The sequence below is a fragment of the Stenella coeruleoalba genome, assembly GCF_951394435.1.
Source record: "Stenella coeruleoalba genome assembly, chromosome: 10".
NCBI lineage: Eukaryota > Metazoa > Chordata > Mammalia > Artiodactyla > Delphinidae > Stenella > Stenella coeruleoalba.
Genome location: NC_137156.1, coordinates 39560202 through 39576574, shown reverse-complemented (window position 1 = coordinate 39576574; position 16373 = coordinate 39560202). Strand labels below are relative to the sequence as shown.

Below are 16373 nucleotides of genomic sequence, written 5' to 3'. Positions count from 1 at the left end.
GCATTCAAAAGGATGGGCATAATATTTACAACCACACCAGCTTAGGGGCTGCCACCTCAGTGTGTAACCAGGCTGCTGCACCAGGAATAAAATCTCCTCCCCACTCCCTTAGTACTATCTAAAAATGGCTAAAGGGAACATTAAGGAAATTTAAAAGGAAATTATGATGACTGGGCATTGATCTGTATTGTCACTTAGAACAAATCAATTATAGCTAGTAATTAATGCACCTGGCATCTCTAAATGTAAGGTCATCCGTCTCACACAAAGGGAAGAAATGGCACATAAGTATATAGAGGCATCCTAGCTGAACACAGAGTTAAAACTCAATTTTTAGATGCTGCCTTTAGTGTTCTGAACTGACCAAGAGGCAGTGTGGCAGCAGTAGGGGGATTGAGTTCACATGAATGCAGAACAAGGACTTCTGGAAACTATTTAGGAAAACAGATGGCATGAATGCACAATGAGCTTCCAAGTCTGTGGTGGTATTGGGTGTTCTGGCATCAGAAGTCTATTTTGGTCATGTTTAACTGAATCCTTACTTCCAAAGCTTACTTTATAGCTTAAGCAAAAAAAAAAAAAAAAAAAAAAGATTAACGGGAACGAGAAGAATAACAATTGTTTGAGTGCTTATTACTAGCTCAAAACCATTCTCTCTATATTATACATATTATCTTATTTAACTCCCAATCCTGTGAGGCAGTGGCTATTATTTTAAAGAAAAGGAACTAGAAATAGGCTGGGACCACCACTGGGGATCAGTTGAATGCAGTTCTCCTCAGAGATGCCCCACCAAGATGTAATCTGGAGATCCATTCTTTCTTGACTTAGCTATTTGATTAGTTCTACTTACATTTGGCAGTTTGTAGAAAAAGCGTCCCACCTTCACCATCAGGAGCAGCATCACAACTGCGCCTACCAGAGATGCAAACTGAGGAGACAGAGCCAGTTGGAGAGAGACCATCAGGAATGTATTTGTCCCTGTCTGCAACTGAGGCCTTCTGCTTGGTGAGAAGCATGTCATTTTTTTCTTAAAAGGGGTTGAGTATAACCATCCAGCATAAGTGCATTTTTGGTGAACTGACATTTTCAGGTCCTGCCAAAGTGCTAAACACATACTAGGTACTCAATAAATTCTTGTTGATTGGACGTATGGAGGCTTTCTGAAAAGTCCCAGATTGTCTTGGATATCTGAATCTTTCTTGCCATAGCTTTGTGCTATGACTCTGAAGTCTCCTAAAATCCAGCCTGCATTTCATCCTAAATTTAACCCTTCTTTGAACAGTTTAGAAAAGCCCTGGTAGACTCATCACTGTCAGCCCTAAAATCCCAACCGTTCCACCTCGCTCTTTTGGAGCCTGGATAACTTGCCATCTAACAGCTTCAGTGGTGCTTCATCTTAAAAACACCATGATATTCACTTCTGATTTCCCTACTTCAGTTTCCCTCTGCCTCACTGCCATCAAAAAAGGTTATGCACATGAGTCAGGGCTGTATATAGGAGCTCTGGGTCCTATCCCACCTGGGTTGACTACTCTGGGCTCAGTACTACTTGGTAAGCAGTGATTCAGATTGGCAAATACAGGTAGAAAGCTAAGAAACATAGTTCCCTTTATAATCTCAAGGCTCTCTGGACATAATCTTGAACTCATTATATCCTCTATTGATAAATTTCCATTGTTTAAGCCCCTACTAAGAAAAAATAATATAAAGCAGCATAATTGCCCACTGTGATGGGGGTGGAGGGGGAATAAAACTGTATGTAACCACAAATCAAAACAATGGCATATACAAGCAAGAACAAGCAACCTTAAATCTAAACCATTAAATGACCACTCAGCAATGATTCTCTAACTTTTTTTCTCTTTTTTTATTAGGTGTGAAAAAATAACTTCCTACTGGATTCCCTCTCACTACTCACTGCTATTTGCCATATAAATGTATCGCTGAAAATAATCGCAATGAAATCAACATCCTACTTCCTTCTTTCCCCATCCCAGCTGATGCACAGCTAATGGGACCAAGCCAACATGGAAAAGTTGAACCTTGAGAGAAGAGTGAAGGGAGAAGGATTCAGGAGAATGGATCACTGTAACTGAACCTCAGGAAGTTCTCATGGCAAACATTTTATACACTGTGGAACTAAAAAACAGTAACTGAAGCCATAAGTTCCTCCAGCCAATGTACATATCAGCCTGTTGCTGCGTCGAGTTTTAGAGTCTAGCTTCAGGCAGTCTTGCACTATAAGAAGAAACTGCTTTGATTAGCACAGGAAAATATATCAGGACTTTTCCTTCCTTCTACTCCTTTCTCCAAAATTCTTCTGATTATTTTTAAGGAAGCGAAGACATACAGACACCAAAATTAGCTGTATAAACCTAGTTTAAAATGAGCACAAACCAGACACTGAATCCCATAAAACTTGCTGCTCAGGGAGGCCTGCCAATAATTGTGTGTCCCCCATGGCTGCACACGCAAAGGGGTGGGCTTTGGGATCAGAGGGCCATCCTTGGTGGCATTGTGCCTTAAGAGGATGCTTGATGGCTCTCAGAATCCCAGACTCAGTGCCTGAACAGGGTCTAGAGACAACGAGCATGTACAACTTTACATCTCATGCATGTTTTGCTTTTCTGCTCTGATTTTCCATCACTTTTCCAGGCTTTCTTGAACAAAGACTGACTCTACCTTCTTTCTGGGCATTCAAGGCAATGTGAGGTCACATAAAACACAGCCACTACTGACATGCAGAACCTCAGACACCAAATGCTCCATAAGCAGCGGACAGTACATTACGATGGACCAGCCAGGGCACTAGGGACCTGGGATGGAAGCTCTGATATTTGAACATCTTAAGTGACACGCACTATGGTGGGCCCTATTGTCATCCAGTTTAATTCTCACAACTGAAAGGTTATCCTTATCCCCATTTTACAGGTAAGGACTAGAGCCTCAGAAAGTGAAAGTAACTTGCCCAGGGTCACACATCTAGAATTACTGAGTCAGGTTTCAATCCACCTGACCAGTTGACTCCAAAATCCAGGCTCTCTCCACTGCCCTATCTTCTTCCTCTAAAAAGAACACAGCTCATTTCTCTCTTTGATAATTTTTTTCTTTTCTTTTTTAAAATAATAACTCTTTTTTTTTTGCCGTACGCGGGCCTCTCACTGTTGTGGTCTCTCCTGTTGCGGAGCACAGGCTCCGGACGCGCAGGCTCAGCGGCCATGGCTCACGGGCCCAGCCGCTCCGCGGCATGTGGGAATCTTCCCAGACCGGGGCACGAACCCGCGTCCCCTGCATCGGCAGGCGGACTCTCAACCACTGCGCCACCAGGGAAGCCCAATAACTCATTTTTAAAAGCAGTTCTGGGAGCCTGGGGACAAGGCAAGAAGGCTGGTCCTTGGAAAGCAGAGAACAAGGAAAAGAACCCAATCATAGAGAAGAGGGAAGCATAGTGGTCAGAACTGGATGAGCAGGCCCAGGCCATGGCTGGAAGGGCTGATAGGTTTTGCTACAACCAGTAAAGACAAGTGGGTTCTAGACAGGAAGAAATTAAAGTGAAATCCAGACACATTTTATACAGTTTGTATTTATGTCAGACATACATCCATATACACATACATACATACACACATACATAATACATATATATATAAGTGGCTCCTGGTGACAAGTCATGTCGGAGAGGTTCAGAGCCAGCCCCCTAGCCTCTCTTTACTGCAGTCCTGAGGAGATTTGAAAAAGTAGGGGTGTTCTCAGGCAGAGTGAATCAAAAGTCCCCAGAGAAAAAGAGTGGAGAGAATAACGCCTGCTATGGGATGAAGAAGGCTGAATGAGTCCAGATCAGAAACTTACTGGAGGTGGGGTAGCTCCAATGTGGAGGGCCAGGGTCAGGGGCATTCTCTACTTGAACAAGCAATTTGCCCTGGGCAAGTCAGGGTCTTGGGGAAGGACTTATCAGTATCCCTGGGGACATACTTCCCTTTGAAGGGTCACTGTACCACAAAGAGAGATGTCATTGGTAGGGGAGAACAATGCCATAGCAGAAAACAGAATGAGAGCCATCGGCAACCTTTGAAGCAGGCACTTTGTCCAACAGGCTAAAGGCAACTCTGAGGCTGAACTGAAGCCCTTCTTCCCTCCCTCCATCTATACATATCCTAACCCTCTTGCAATGATCCATGAAAGTCTCACTTTATCCATCATTCTCCTTCTTGCAATATTTACGGCATTTTAAAATTTATTCTGCACTTAATTTTACCTGCACCGTGATTTAGTTTTTTCCAACCACATGCATCTTTTCTCCCAAAATTTGTTATGCTTGTATACTAAATAAACAAAGTGTGTGGTCACAAGTCAGTGGGAACTATTGTCCAGAATTTCCATTTTTTCTTACCATAAAATCCTTTCATTTTGACTTCAAAATTTTTTCAGACTTGCATAGAACATCCTTCTTTTTAACATAACTCATCTTCCTTCTTTTGGTCAAACGGTAGTGCAAAACAGCTACATACACCTTAAAGGCCAATGTGTCTGGCAGAAGCTCTATGACAAAAAAACTCAGTCCACATAAAATCATGTGGTATGGGCTTACTCTAGACCCATGTTCTCACCCCTGCCCAATCTTCTGATTTATATTAGCTTTCACCTTATATTTCACTTATATTTACCCATGGACTGTGACACTTTATCTTTCCCCGTTCAAATTCAGTGTCCATTCTTCTGACACTTTACTTTTTGACCATGGCTATACCTCCCTACTGTGCTGCTCTGGCCTAAGCTTGTCTTTGACTTCTGTCACTGTTTCTGTGCCTCCTGATCCCCGGACTCATTCCATGGGCTTACTCCAGGTTCAATTCTGATAGTTCTTTGACACTTAATCATGCTATATAACGGAGATGGGACACCTCTCATGTTGTCAAGTTGTAACTTTTATCTAGTCAGTTTAAAACTCATGAACATTGGACTTAAAAACTCTCTTGCTGGGGCTTCCCTGGTGGCGCAGTAGTTGAGAGTCCGCCTGCCGATGCAGGGGACGCAGGTTCGTGCCCCGGTCCGGGAAGATCCCACATGCCGCAGAGCAGCTGGGTCCGTGAGCCATGGCCGCTGAGCCTGCACGTCCGGAGCCTGTGCTCCGCAACGGGAGAGGCCACAACAGTGAGAGGCCCGTGTACGGCAAAAAAAAAAAAAAAAATTAATTAATTAAAAAAAAAAACTCTCTTGCCGGGCTTCCCTGGTGGCTCAGTGTCTAAGAATCTGCCTGCCAATGCAGGGGACACAGGTTCGAGCCCTAGTCCAGGAAGATGCCACATGCCGCGGATCAACTAAGCCCGTGTGCCACAACTATTGAGCCTGCGCTCTAGAGCCCGCGAGCCACAACTACTGAGCCCACACACCTGGAGCCCGTGCTCCGCTACACCAGAAGCCACTGCAATGAGAAGCCCGTGCACTACAACGAAGAGTAGCCCCTGCTCGCCGCAACTAGAGAAAGCCCGCGTGCAGCAATGAAGACCCAACACAGTCAAAAATAAATAAATGAAATAAATAAATTTTAAAAAAAATCTCTTATCTACAATTAGAGAGCTTGCCTTTAGAGCCTTCTCTGCCAACATTTTCCCTTTCCTTCTTCCCTTCCATACCCTATATATTTAGTTTACTAATTCAGGATACCTGAAGAGGGTCTGACCTAGATAATTTTCCCTTACACAAAGGTAGAATGGTCATAAATTCCCTAAGCTCACCTAGACAAAGACTTTATTCTCTATCATGAAAGCCTCTTGTCATGCCCTTTGAGGAAGCCAGGAAAGTTTCTAGTTCTGCTGTCAGGAAGGAGAGAGTTATATTATTATTTTCCCAGACTAGGGCTGAGAATATATCTCCCCATAGAAAAAAATGTTAATAGGTGATGGTTGGTTTATCTGAAATATTATCTTTTAGGTATGTTACATGGAAAGTAGCTTTTTGTGGGCTAATATATAGAAGCCTTTAACAGAACAGTATTTTTATAGAAAATGACTTTCAAGTTCCACATTGACAGATAGCTTTTAAGACAAAATCTAATCAAAAAATAAGCCAAGCATGAAATCCAAATTTTTCCCAAACAAGCATCACATTAAAACAGTAACATAGTTAAACTAATATAATCTCCTTCTGTGAATATACATATGAATAGACCTAAGTGTCTTTCTATATTAGAGATCAAATTCTATTTCACATACCTGTTGTCTTCCTCCAGTTTTATCCTGGATAATAGTCCTGACAACAGCACCAGTAAACACATAAGATCTGAAAAATGAACTGACGACATTGCAAAGGCCAATGGCTATTAAATCCTGTAAAGAAATGGCAAATATTTTAGGCCCACTGTTTGTCAAAGAAGGCTGATTTGAGTTTGAACTAAAGGTATACTGTTATTTCTTATGTATGAAGATAGGGTTGTGTACATCACTTCAAATAACACTGAAATATTATTGGAAAGAAGTGAAGGATGGTAAATCTGATTTCTTCATTTTAGCTAGAGATCATAAGGAAAGTCCTTTTTCAAAGTGAGTAAATGAGACATTTGCCTTGTTATTCTCTTCCACATGATTGCCGGGAATTAGGATGACAGGGAGAAATATAGTACTGTTTTTCTTGCTTCCTTCTATACTATCCTAAAGTCAACGCGGGACACCGATTGAACCCGGGCCAGGCAGTGAAAGCCCGGAATCCTAACCATTAGGCCACCAGGCTGTGCCAAGCGGCTTGCAGGATCTTAGTTCCCCGACCAGGGATTGAACCTTGGGGCCACGGCAGTGAAAGCACCGAGTTCTAATCACTGGACCTCCAGGGAAGTCCCCATATTCCCTTTTTAATTTCTAGGGGAAAAGCCAAACTCAAAATGGTCGGAGACTAAAAAAAAGAAAATGAGAAGGACTATTTCTGGGAGGCCAACTTAATTGTTTTATTATTCTAGTTTTGATATTCCACTGCATTTCTTTTTAAAAAATATTTATTTATTTATTTGGCTGCACTGGGTCTTCGTTGTGGAATGCGGGATCTCTTTAGTTGCGGCATGCGAACTCTTAGTTGTGGCACGTGGGTTCTAGTTCCCTGGTCAGAGATGGAACCCAGAGCCCCCTGCATTGGGAGAGCGGAGTCAGTTACTGGACCACGAGGGAAGTCCCTCCACTGCATTTCTTATTGTGCTTTGGCATGTGGTTGACTTTTAAGGACTTGGTGGAAAGGAAGATAAAAGGAGAGGAGAGGAACTCTGCTAGCTTAACAACATGATGTCATACATTACCTTCTTGCCTCCCTACACCATATCTGTTCTAGAGTAACCACACACATTAATTCAAGTGGCTTCAGAGTTAAGTATGCCACACTTCTCAAAAATCCTTTGGTAAGACTTCCCTGGTGGCGCAGTGGTTAAGAATCCGCCTGCCAATGCAGGGGACACAGGTTCGAGCCCTGGTCTGGGAAGATCCCACAGGCCGCGGAACAACTAAGCCCGTGTGCCATAACTACTGAGCCTCTGCTCTAGAGTCCACGTGCCACAACTACCGAAGCCTGCGTGCCTAGAGCCTGTGCTCCGCAACAAAAGAAGCCACGACGGTGAGAAGCCCGCGCACCACAACGAAGAGTAGCCCCCACTCGCCTCAACTAGAGAAAGCCCCCACACAGCAACGAAGACCCAACGTAGCCAAAAATAAGTAAATAATTAAAAATAATTTTTTACAACATCCTTTGGTAATTGTAATTCAAATCATGGTCCAAGTGACTCTCTGGTTACAGAAGAATCCAGTCTTCATTTTAACTGCAGGCTAAGGTTAGAGAACAAAGATTAAAGGGTCACAGAAAGTAATAGAAAGGCCTGTCCTCTCACCTGGTTGGAATTGACATCATAGTTATGGAAACTGGCAATCTTCCTGCCCAGAAATATGAGCAGAGAGGAGCTCACTAAAGCTAAGGAGAACGCTTCTAAAAGCACTTCAGTAAGATTGCTCATATCTGGCGTTACAGGAAACAGGAAGCTGGAATAAAAGGGTGGAATTATTCCTAGATAGCAGGAATCATTTACTGGAATCTCCCCCATTCCAACCTTATCGTACTTTATCATCCATTTCAAAAGGTCTGACCCTTATAAAAAATAATAAAAATAAGAGATAAGAAGAGCAACTCAGGCAGCAGCTTGCCAAAACTGCCAGCAAGTCAAGCCAGGTTACAAAAGCCATTAAGAGAACATGCTCTGCTATCTTCCAGTTCAAAGTTTCTGCCATGTACCAATGGCAACAGATAGGACAGGCAAAACTACAAAAATCGATGAAAAATAGTTTATTTACACTGTTTGAGACCATACCAGTGGGTAAGCAATAGGCATATATCATACCTACGAGGGTTTAGAGCTAAAAAGCTCCATGTATTCCCTTCTAGTCAAACTCAAATCTTTTAGGGTATAATTTTAGTCATTGTCCTTTGTAAAAATTGCTTCTGATTCTTATCCACACCTTTTTTTCCCAACTATTTTAATTGGGTAAAAGACACATAACATGATTTACCATCTTAGCCATTTTTAAATGTACTGTTCAGTGGTATTAAATACATTCATAATGTGCAACTATCACCACCATCTACTCCATAACTCCTTCATCTTGTAAAACTGAAACTCTATAACTATTAATCAATAACTCTCCATTTCTCCCTCCCCCCAGCTCTGATAACCACCATTTTACTTTCTGTCTTGGTGATTTTGATTACTAAGTACCTCAGATAAGTGGAATCATATAGTAATTGTCTGTCTCTGACTGGCTTATTTCACTTAGCATAACGTCCTCAAGGTTCACCTATGTTGTAGTATATGTCAGAATTTCCTTCCTTTTTAAGGCTGAATAATATTCTATTGTATGAGGGGAGTTGAATGCTAAAATATTTGGATTTTCAGTGCCCAAATTAAGCACATTCCAGAACCGTTATGAAGCCTTCAGTCTCTCTCTCCCACTTCACAATTAATACTGAATTCCAATCAAATCTTAGACAATTTCAGCTAAGCCACTGGAGCTAGTCACAAACAAGAAAAGTCCAGCCTTAACATGCTGCCATTGTGAGTTCATAGGCACTAGGGAGCCATTGAAGGTTCTTGAGCAGCAGAAGAATCGTGTGTTAGGAGTATCTGTCTATAGGAAAAAAAAAAAAGTGCTCCAGTTGGGACATTGTTGCGAGATAAATACAGCTTTGTTTAAAGTTTATCTTTCCCTCACACCTGCCATGCTGTGAAGGAGAGTCTGTTTGGTGTTTGTTTTGTCTGATTCACCACCCACTGAATTATTCTGTCACGAGTGTAGCAGCTTCAAGAGTTAGGGTAAAGGCACAGACTAGAGTGAGTTCCAGATTCTATGTGACCTCGACCAACTCAGTCTGAGCTGTTTAATTTGTATTCAAGAGATGTGACAAGGTTCTGTTTTTTAAAGGTGACAATGGGTCACCTAGTATTCTAGACTCAATGTGAATAAACTGTAAAAATTCACTTCCATATCTTTGTGTCTAAGGTGTTTTGTGTGTAAAATACTTGTGTGGTATATTCCTTTTATTAATTCTATAAATAAAACTATATTCTTACTGTCAAAAAATGTTCTATTGTATGTTTATAACACATTTTGCTTATCCATTCATCCATCGATGGACACTTACTGTTTCTTCCACATTTCAGCTATTGTGAGTAATGCTGCTATGAACATAGGTGCACAAATATCTCTTCAAGACACTTCTTTTAACTTTGGGCGGTACATATCCAGAAGTAGAATTGCTGGATCATTTGGCAATTCTATTTTTAATCTTTTGAGGAATCAGCCTACTACTTTCCACAGTGGCTGTACATTTTACGTTCCCACTAACAGTGCACAAGATTTCCATTTTCTCCACATCCTCACCAACACTTGTTATTTTCGTCTTTTTTTTAAAAAAAATAGTAGTCACACTAATGAGTGTGAGGTGGTATCTATTGAATTATTGTAGTTTTGATTTGCATTTCCCAAATGATTAGTGATGTTGAGCATGTTATGTGTTTATTGGCCATTTGTGTATCATCCTTGGAAAAAATGTCTATTCAAGTCCTTTCTCCACTTTTTGAGTCAGGTTGTTGGTTTTTTGTTGTTGCGTTTTAGGAGTTCTCTATGTATTTTGGATGTTAACCCCTTAGCATATATGATTTGCAAATATTTTCTCCTATTCTGTGAGTTGTCTTTTTTCTCTGTTGATAGTGTCTTTTGATGCACAAAAGATTTTAATTTTCATGAATTTATTGCCCAAATCTATGTTAGTAAACCTTAAATATTTAGTATGATAATAGCATAAACTACTGTTTCTTTCCTTCCTGATGTTTTCTGTAACATTCAATTCTTTGTCAGCAATTTAGTTAAAAGGGGACATGGACGTGGAAGGAACTAACCTAAATTGTTCAGTTTTTCTAGTCCCTAGCAACCGTGGATAAACAGGTAATTAAAAAGGGAGTTCAAAGCAATACCTAAAATTAGATTTTTGAAATGTTTGTTTCTCTACCTATACCCTTGAATCTTATGATGAAATATAAGCAAAGGTTAATTGTATGCTTTTTAAGTCATTAATAACAGAAGCATATTAAGTAAGTATAATAGAGGGGTTATTATACTAGATTTTGGAATTAAATAGAAATGGGTTCAAATAGTAGCTCTGACACTGACCAGCTGTGTGAGCTTGGATAAGTAATTTAAACTTGGTAACCCTTAGTTTCCTGAGCCATAAAAAGAAGATAATATCTTCCTTATAGTATTACCGTGAGGAACAAATGACATAAAATAATTATGTAAAGCATCAATCCCATTGTTGCCCTTGTCATTTTTTTTTCCTGAGGGCAGAGACCAAGTCTTATTTACCATTGTATTCCCTGGTACCTAGGTTGCCTGCTCACAGTTTAAGAAAAGTGAACAGAATTTCAAATGTATTTAATCATCATTAGATTTCACTGAGAACTGGTAGGATATGAGATTCATTCAATCTGGTTGCATCAAAGTAGCCTCTGTTTTGTATGCTGGGGGCTAGCCAATATCATTGACTCTTTGCTGTACTCCCTATTGAAGAACATGAGGAAATAAACAATGCTCTTCAAAAGCCTTCTCATGAGCCAAGAAACTGTGGTATGCGGCCTTTCTTAGCTAAAGTGATTCATCTGGTCAAGGTTAAAGAAACTATAATTCCCTGACAGAAGCAAGAGTGATGCCCCATAGTCACTGGTAGGAATCATAATGTCAATTAATTGCAAGTCCTTAAGAACTCCATATGCCAGACTACTTGAAGAAGGCTTTCTACTCAGAGTGATGAAGTAATGTTGCTCAAGGACACCCATTCAGTCTAAGTAGGTGAAGACAGAAGGAATGCTCACCTCCTGAGCACTGAAGCCCAGAGAGAGGCTAGGAAAAGAGGTATCTCTTGTCCCATCCTTGAGAGTTAATCAGATAGGTATGGAGGTTGAGAAGGTTCATAATGTGCTGTGAGAAAGATGCATGAGTCTCTCTGGTATTCAGTGCATCCAAGCAGTTTACTTGGGTAAGGGGATTGGCTCAACCATGGGAAGAGAGTCAAAGGCTGACCAGAGAAGAACGGGGTTGTCCTAGCCCTTATCCTTTAGAACCTCTGTGTTCTAAAATGAACTTGAGCCCATGACCCAGATTTGGCTGTGGCCAGAGACTGTTAGCAGAGAATATTGTTTAAAAAAATATTAATAAACAGAAAATAATTAAGTAGAGTTGGGAGACCAAAAGGGGGAGTTCTCACACCCTGTGACCATTGCAGAGCCCAACAGGAAGAAGAAAGACTCCTCTTCTTTCCTGGCAAAGGACTCAGCCAATGAAAAGTCATAGACTTTTTGTTTACCATAGCTTCCCCCCACTCCAATTTTATTTTTTCCTTTATAAAAACTTCTTCCCTTGCTGTGGGAGGACTTGCATGTGACTCGCCATGGTTGCAGACCCCAAATTGCAATTCTTTGCTGATCCCGAATAAACCCATCCTTGCTGGAGAACTAACTGGCACTCTGTTTTGGTCAATGATATCAAACAGGCTATGTAGTCAGAGGCTAAGAGGAGTTAACAGGAAGGGAAAAGTAGTCTTGAAAAGTGGAATTACCAACCTATAAGGAATCATATCAATGAGCATCTTGCTGTTTTCTGTGTCCACGTTTACCTTGTTTGCAAATGCAGCGAACCCAAGAATCTGTAGGGGTTTAAAAAGAAAAGGCATGTGATCATCTAAATATTATGCATTGCTTCCAAGAGCAGAGGTGCTCATAGCCTCTGGCAGCACAGGGAATGCAATACGTGGCAGTCCCTATACATGAAGGTTGGAGAAAGAGGCAGTGCCAGTTCAGTGGAACAACAAAGGCAGAAGTCCTCCCCAACACTTTTGGTTCCCTGAACTCTTTTTAGCACTGTAACCAGAATGAAAAACAACTTCAGGCTTGGTCTCTGACATAGTAATAGGAAAAAATGGTTGCCCTAGACTTCTCTTTCCTCACCAACTTTAAACATCTGGATCAAGTATAAACATGTTTTCAGATAATAGCTGTAACCAAGGCCTCAGTTTTAAAAGTTTTAAAATCTAGGTACACTGTCCCAATACAAGTAAGCCCTCTGGGGGATTGTTGAGGTACATTGATAATCATTAATAACCATTAATAAGATGGAGCAGCATTTGACAGCACACACGAAAAATTGCTTTAGCAAAGCAATTACTTGCTTTCTTTTTTCTCCTTTCATTTCCTTCTGAAATACCAAGTCTCCCTTCCATTTCTAATGTCTGTTAGAGGGAAAATAGACAAGCTAGCAGCTGTTACACCTTATAAAGACCTCACACCAAAGCAAATTAAAGCAGAGACAAGAGAACTCAATGCCCATTTAAAAATAATAATGTATAGTTGCTTTACCCCATTATCCCTACTAACACATAAATCTTTTCCCAGCATCTACTCTAAGAGCTCAGCTAGACACTGAGCAGGATAGCAGTTGGTTTACCTGTGATGCTGTGTTCAGATGACGACCCCTAGGAAGCCTACAGATCAGAATGGAAGGAAGATCTGGATCAACAGAAAAGTTGTGATCTTTATATAATTAAGGGACAGGAAGTGTGGCAAGTGGCCAAGAAACTCTTTCATTTCCAGTATAAAGGTTACACTTGCTCATTAAGGAAAATAGAGAAAATATGAAAAATTTAAAAGCAGAAATAAGTCATCCAAAGATAACTACTATTGATGCTTTTTTTTGGTGTTTGCTATACGGCTTAAATATACACATATACAAATACACACATACACATACATTAATTATGAACGTACAGTATGTACAATTTCTTATATCTATGAAACTCTTGAATTATTTGTCAGTTTATTTTACCTGGATCCCAAATATTGCCTTGAAATTTTCCCTTAATATTTGAGACTACCATCTAAAGGATAGACTGCTGGGTATGTGCAGTTTCCTCCAGCACAACCTTTTTTTTTGGCTGCCTTGGGTCTTCGTTGCTGCACACAGGCTTTCTCTAGTTGCGGCGAGCGGGGGCTACTCTTTGTTGTGGTGCGCAGTCTTCTTATTGTGGTGGCTTCTCTTGTGTGGAGCACGGGCTTTAGGCACGCAGGCTTCAGTAGTTGTGGCATGCGGGCTCAGTAGTTGTGGCTCGCGGGCTCTAGAGCACAGGCTCAGTAGTTGTGGCTCGCGGGCTCTAGAGCACAGGCTCAGTAGTTGTGGTGCACGGGCTTAGTTGCTCCACAGCATGTGGGACCTTCCCCGACCAGGGCTTGAACCCATGTCCCCTGCATTGGCAGGCGGATTCTTAAGCACTGTGCCACCAGGGAAGCCCATCTCCAGCACATCTTAGTTTCACAGTAGTTTCTTATGGGGTGTTGTGAAAAGCTTTTCACCCGCTACACCATAGCAGCTCTCATCCTCCCTCTCCTACTTTCCTCATTTCCAAGGGAAACATGGAGGTCTTTTTCCAATTCTAAACTACATCTCTAATCCCTGCTATATAGTAGAAAATGTTCCCAATCACTTGACTTGACATGTGTATAAGTAGTGTATTGCAGGCTTCAATAACCTTTGAGGATAAATCAGGTCACAAAAAAGTTTAATGTCTAATTTGCAATAATTCTAAGTCTCCACCTACATTTGTTGCTGGACCTCAGTTTATTTCTCCACTTCACTTCATGGTGCATCCTAATTATTTATAGCATTCCCCAAAGGAATGTCTTAACTATGGCTCACAAACCAATCTGTCAGCCATAGTCAACCCACAGCATCCTCTATACTCTTACTCCTCTCCTTTCCTAATAACCCAGGTTAATGTTATTGCCTTTGAGGTTGCTTAAAGGAACATCACTATGATCCCTGCTGCTGATGTCTCTTAAAAGAGGGTTGATTTGTGACAACATGGTTGGACCTTGAGGGCATTATGCTAAGTGAAATAAGCTAGACAGAGAAAGACAAATACTGCATGGTATCACTTATACGTGGAATCTAAAAGAAAAAAGAAAACAGTCACGCTCATAGAAACAGAGAGTAGAAAAGTGGTTGCCAGGGACTGAGGGATGGGGGAATTGAGAAAGGTTGGTAAAACAGTGCAACCTTTCAGCTACAAGATGAATAAGGTCTGAGGATCTAACGTAAAACATGGTGACTATAGTTGATAACATTTTATCATATACTTAAAAATTGCTAAGAGAGTAGAACTTAAATGTTCTCACCAAAAAAAAAAAAAAAAAAGATAAATGTATGGGGTATGGATGTGTTAATTAACTAGATGGGGGAAATCCTTTCACAATATATATCTGTATCAAATCATCATGATGCACACTTTAAATATCTTATAATTTTATACCTGAGTAAAGCTGGAATCAAAGAGAGACACAGAAACAGAGATAGAAACAGAGAGAGCGCGCTGATGTCTGTGTCACAGATGCCATCTGCTGGTGACTCCAAAGCCTCAGCCTCCTAAAAGCCAGAGTTGTACTTGGTTCCAAGAGAAGGAGAGGTTGCCTCTGACTCCACTCCCCAAACTCCATATGCACGTTGTTCCCTGGGCTCTAGGGCCCCACTATTTGTATACAGTGTTTTGGAAGGTCTTTTGTAAAAGCAGCCATTCAGCTTTTGGCCTTTATGAATTGATAGCTTTTTAACTACTCCAAGGAAGAAAGGATATGCACCTCCACAAGAAGTAGACAACAGTTATAAGACAGAGCTTGGTCTCAGTTTCCAAAGCAATTCCTATACTCTTTCAATCATGAAGAGTGTGGACCTGGATTAGTTAGCATAGAATATGTTATACTGTGGCAATATACAAACCATGAGATCTTAGTGTCCTAGCACTTGAAAGTTATTTTTTTACCCACACAAAGTCCACTGTGGGTCAGTGTCTCTGCAGGACAGCTTTTTTGCAAATAGTGCCTTGGGGATCCAGGCTAATTCTTCCTGGAGACTCTATCACCTCAACATATAGCCCCTATGATTACTACAGCAGGGGAAGAAGGAACATTGGGAACTCATGCCTATTCGCCTATGCTTTAGCCCCAAAGTTGCATGGTCCTGCCTAACTACAAGGGCAGCTGGGAAATATAGGGGTGCACACAGTGAACTTTAATTATCTCCATCACAGAACACTTCTTAAAGGGAAAGTAATGCTCATGGACACCCAAAGATTTATTGATCCTTGTAAGAGAAATGCTGACTCCAAAAACCTGAGCTTTATTTATGAAAATCTCTTTAGTATTGTAAAAATGTTAACTGCAAAAGATAAATTTTATCAGATTTCTTTTTCTTTTTCTTTTTTGGCCGCGCCGCGTGGCTTGTGGGATCTTAATTCCCTGGACCGGGGATTGAACCCACGCCCTCCTCAGTGAAAGCGTGGAGTCCTAATCAGTGGACCACCAGGGAATTCCCCCAGATTTCTTAAAACAAACAAGAAATGTCATCTTTAGACAACATTTTTTTAATATTCTTGAAAAGAAAGAGAACAATCATATTTATTTAGTTTAACATTTCCCCTGATCTAAAGAAAAAGATGTTAAAAAAACCTAGGACATATACATGAACACACACCTTCCCCAGCAGCCCCTCCTCCGCAAACCCAGCTCTGCCACTTAGTGACATGGATTAGTTTTCATTTAACATCTCATCTCCCTCAATTTCTTTACTGTAGCATAGGGAGAATGAAAGGAGGCTGAATAACAGTGTGGTTGCTGCTATACTAAAACAGAAATGAAACCTCTACATAAAAGAATACAGAAATTCATCAACACTGAGCATAGGCCTGTCATGTATTTGTTTGAAAGAGGAAAGGTGAGAATAACTGAAAGTACAGGAATATCAATTATAGTT

At 40.8% G+C, this 16373-nt stretch overlaps 1 protein-coding gene across 1 annotated transcript in view; it reads right to left on the bottom strand.

Annotated features, from left to right (window-relative positions):
- The window catches only part of SLC26A8 (solute carrier family 26 member 8), a 72947-nt gene that overhangs the window by 16581 nt on the left and 39993 nt on the right, over positions 1 to 16373 (bottom strand). Inside the window, exons 8-11 of the mRNA XM_079933573.1 lie at positions 12140 to 12222; positions 7865 to 8012; positions 6216 to 6329; positions 854 to 931 (exon numbers count right to left, since the gene is read on the bottom strand). Coding sequence (XP_079789699.1) covers positions 854 to 931; positions 6216 to 6329; positions 7865 to 8012; positions 12140 to 12222 — 423 coding nt within the window. The remainder of the gene's footprint in view (positions 1 to 853; positions 932 to 6215; positions 6330 to 7864; positions 8013 to 12139; positions 12223 to 16373) is intronic.